Source organism: Alligator sinensis, unplaced genomic scaffold, assembly GCF_000455745.1.
Source record: "Alligator sinensis unplaced genomic scaffold, ASM45574v1 scaffold1008_1, whole genome shotgun sequence".
Taxonomy (NCBI): Eukaryota; Metazoa; Chordata; order Crocodylia; family Alligatoridae; genus Alligator; species Alligator sinensis.
The window spans coordinates 918,738-922,238 of NW_005842013.1; the positions used below are offsets into that span (position 1 = coordinate 918,738).

General features: G+C 41.2%; 1 protein-coding gene across 1 annotated transcript in view; it reads left to right on the forward strand.

The window, feature by feature from the left end:
- Positions 1 to 2,693: 2,693 nt before the first annotated feature.
- Positions 2,694 to 3,501, forward strand: part of GUCY2F (guanylate cyclase 2F, retinal) — a 69,229-nt gene continuing 68,421 nt past the window's right edge. Inside the window, exon 1 of the mRNA XM_014519141.2 lies at positions 2,694 to 3,297. Coding sequence (XP_014374627.2) covers positions 2,694 to 3,297 — 604 coding nt within the window. The remainder of the gene's footprint in view (positions 3,298 to 3,501) is intronic.

Sequence of the window (3,501 nt, forward strand, 5' to 3'; positions counted from 1 at the left end):
ATAAAAGGTTATACACAGAGTTAATCGTGGCTCTTAAACATTTTACACGGGGAGGATAGTTCTGGTAATAGATAGCTTTTTAATCTTGCTGAAAAAGGCATAATGAGATCCAAAAATTGTGAGCTGACGCTAGGTAAACTCAGACCTCAGCTTTCTTTTCAAAATCAAAAAGCTTTTATCCCTTGTGGAAAAAGCTGGGTTTTAAAAATAATATTTTAAAGCTACAAACAGCAAGGACTTCAGTTCTGTTGTTTGAACACAACGCTGTGTCCATCTAAATATTTACCTACAAGAAAAAAACCCCCTAGCAGTATATCCCGTTGCACAAAACATAAGACCTTGTCTCTTTAATGTGCTTATTTCTCAAAATAGCAGCTTAGAAAGCAATGTGCTAAATATAGGCCTCAGGTCTGCCTGGCTCCTAAGCATTTATCCAACTTTAAGCATATGAGCACTGAGCAGTCCCACTGAATTCAGTAGGACTACTTGGCTCTTTAAAATTAGGCACTTTCTCACAAACACTGCTGAATCAGGGCCACGAGAGGAAACTAATGAGCAGATGAGGAGAAAAGACACAGCCTCTCACTATAATAAAAAAAGGCTCTGCAGAAGCACTGGTTGTGATTATAGATTATACTACACATTAAGCAGTTGCTTTGGCTGATGGGAAAATAACTCCCTTTCAATTCTGAGCAACTAAAAAACTGAACAGGACATTCCTGCCTATCCCATGGGCAATCAGTCCAACAGCTGCTACTAAATTATTTTCAGAGACTTCCTAGTTTGGGCAGATGTAGAAATGCACAGTCTCCCCCTGGCCTCCCCCAAGCCAAGCCCTTACTGGAAAGAACAGTTGTTGTCCCCGCTGCGGATGCAGGGAGATTTAAGGAGCTGCTGCAGGGGTCAGTGCAACAAAAGGAGCTCCCAAGAACTAAATCCCACTAATCCAAGGGCAGAGCCTTAATATGGCATGCCTGCAATTACTGGTTGAAGTTAAATGTGAGCGAGCCTGTGCACAGACAGTTCAGAGGGGGGCACCAGTAGAGCCCCACAGGGGCTGAATTTGGGGTCAGGGGTAGGCTTTGAGGAGCTATCGCAACACAAAACACCTGGAACCAGAGGATCACTTATGCCACGTATGATCAGGAAGCCTTTTGACTCTGCATGGGGTGTGGAGAATTCAACCCCCTTTATTCAACTACCCGGTGCCATGTAATGAGTGTTTGGAGACGCCTCATCATCAGCCATCAGGAGTCCCAAGGCGAGAACTGTCCCTGGTGCTGAACATGCATTGCCTTTACCTATACCCGGACCAGGTTTCAAGAAGTAGCCCTGCCGCTAACCTGGAGCTGATTGTCTGTAGGGTGATTTATTCAGGAGGATTATTTCCCTTGGGCTACAGAATCTGTGGAGCGTATTTCTAGAACATGCTGGACCGTGGGTTCCCCGCAATTCGGTATTTTGCATCTCCGGGACAGATGATCTAGGATAGCAACACGGCTGCAAGAATGCACTGGTGACCCGGTGAGTAGAGGGTGTCTGCTCATTTTAGAGAGCAAATCTACTCTGATCAGCCAACTTTTCAAACAAAATGACATTTTATTGTAAAGAAAAAAGTGGGGAAATTGCTGGGGGTTTCTGATGTTGGAGCCTGGATGTGACTAGAAAGGTTCATATTCTCAGGGTATTTGTGGGAGTTGATCTTTATATTTTAAAGGAATAATGATGGCACATCCCTTTACAGTCTCTGTGCTTGAGTGTTACTTAACAGACCTTAATCCTTCTTTTTCTCCGCACTGTGATTATCTTTCTCTCCAACCTTCATTTTACCGGGTTTAAAATGCAACACACTGCACAAAAAGTTCTCATTTGATCTATATGCTCTATAGTTATGCACACATGGGATTTGAACCTTCATTCTTTATACACTCAAAATCAGTAAGACGTTCTGCAAAGTCTATGCGATCAATCCCATTTCACCTTTATAGTCTCTTTCATGGATTTTATTTTTGTTTGCAATCCACCCTTCAGTAGAATTAAATGTTTCATTTCAGTGGATAAGTTGGCTTCATATTGTTTGCTTCAATAAACAAAGGCAATATGGATTTAAAAATATGCCTCCCAGAATAAAAATAATTACTGATTTAGTATTACAGCGATTGTGCATTTCAGAATGAATGCAAGTACATTTTGCTCTCTAATCCTAAGTATTATATAATCTAAGACAATTTATTATTGTGATACTTATTGTTAGGATTAATAATAATGAATGTTATTAATAATAAATATCAATAATATAATATACAATAAAATAGTATCATGGGAAAAAGAAGAGTGAAACTGTAGTAGCAAATGTTTGTATCCCCTAGAAAGCCTGCTTAAACTTGTATCATGATGAATGTGAGTGCTGCATTTGCAAACAGAACAGCTGCAAATACACACACAATGTAACCACAAGAAAGGTAAATGCAGTCTGCTTTTCTTCCAACAGCTGGCAGAACACCGTATGGGCTCCTGAAGAATTCAGCTTGGCTCTAACCTGCTGTAAGACAATGTCCTTTCTCCCGCTGTGTTTTAACAGCTTGTTCCGGGTGCTGTGGAAGCACATTAGATTGCATCAGTCCAGTGTTTTGAGGTCCTATCGGACATCTTCATTTTTGGAGGCTCTGGGGTGGCTGGTTTTGGGCATAATCATGCTTAGCTGTCCAGTACATTGTGAAGTCTTTAAAATGGGACTAGTAGGACCCTGGGATTGTGACCCCTTCTTTTCCAAAGCCTTTCCTGAAGTGGCTGCTAAGTTAGCAGTGGACCGAATAAATGAAGACCCTTCTTTAGATCTTGACCAGGAGTTGGATTACATACTCCTACAAGAAGGATGTGAAACGTCCAAAGCCCTGGCTAGATTCCTTGACTTTGAAACAGTTTCATCAGTTTTTGTAGGGCCTCTGAACCCTGGCTACTGTGATGTTGCTACATTGTTAGGGAGTAATTGGAATAAAGCCATCTTCTCATGGACGTGCATCAACTCTGAGCTGGATCCTGCCATAAATGAGCATACACTTGCAAGGACCTTGCCTTCCCCAATCAGAGTTTTATACATCTTAATGAAATACTTTCACTGGGCTCACATTGGCATCATCTCTTCGAAGGAGGATATCTGGGTGGACACGGCGTACCAGCTGGCTAGGGCTTTCAGGAATGAAGGACTTCCTGTAGGAATTGTAACATCTATGGGTAATGGGGACAAAGACACTGACAAGGCTTTGAAGGAGATTGCAGGCGTTAAAAGCATTAGAAGTAAGTGTTTTATATATATATATATATATATATTTTTTTTGCTAGTTTGGTATTTATTTTACCTAGAAGATTAAAAATATACAGAGTGCAATCCCAACCCCATCAAAGTCAATGGGAGTTTTAGTATTGACTCCAGCAGAGCCAGGATTGCACCTGTTTGTAACTGAGACTTCCTTCAACCATTCAAACATCTTGTAGTACTCC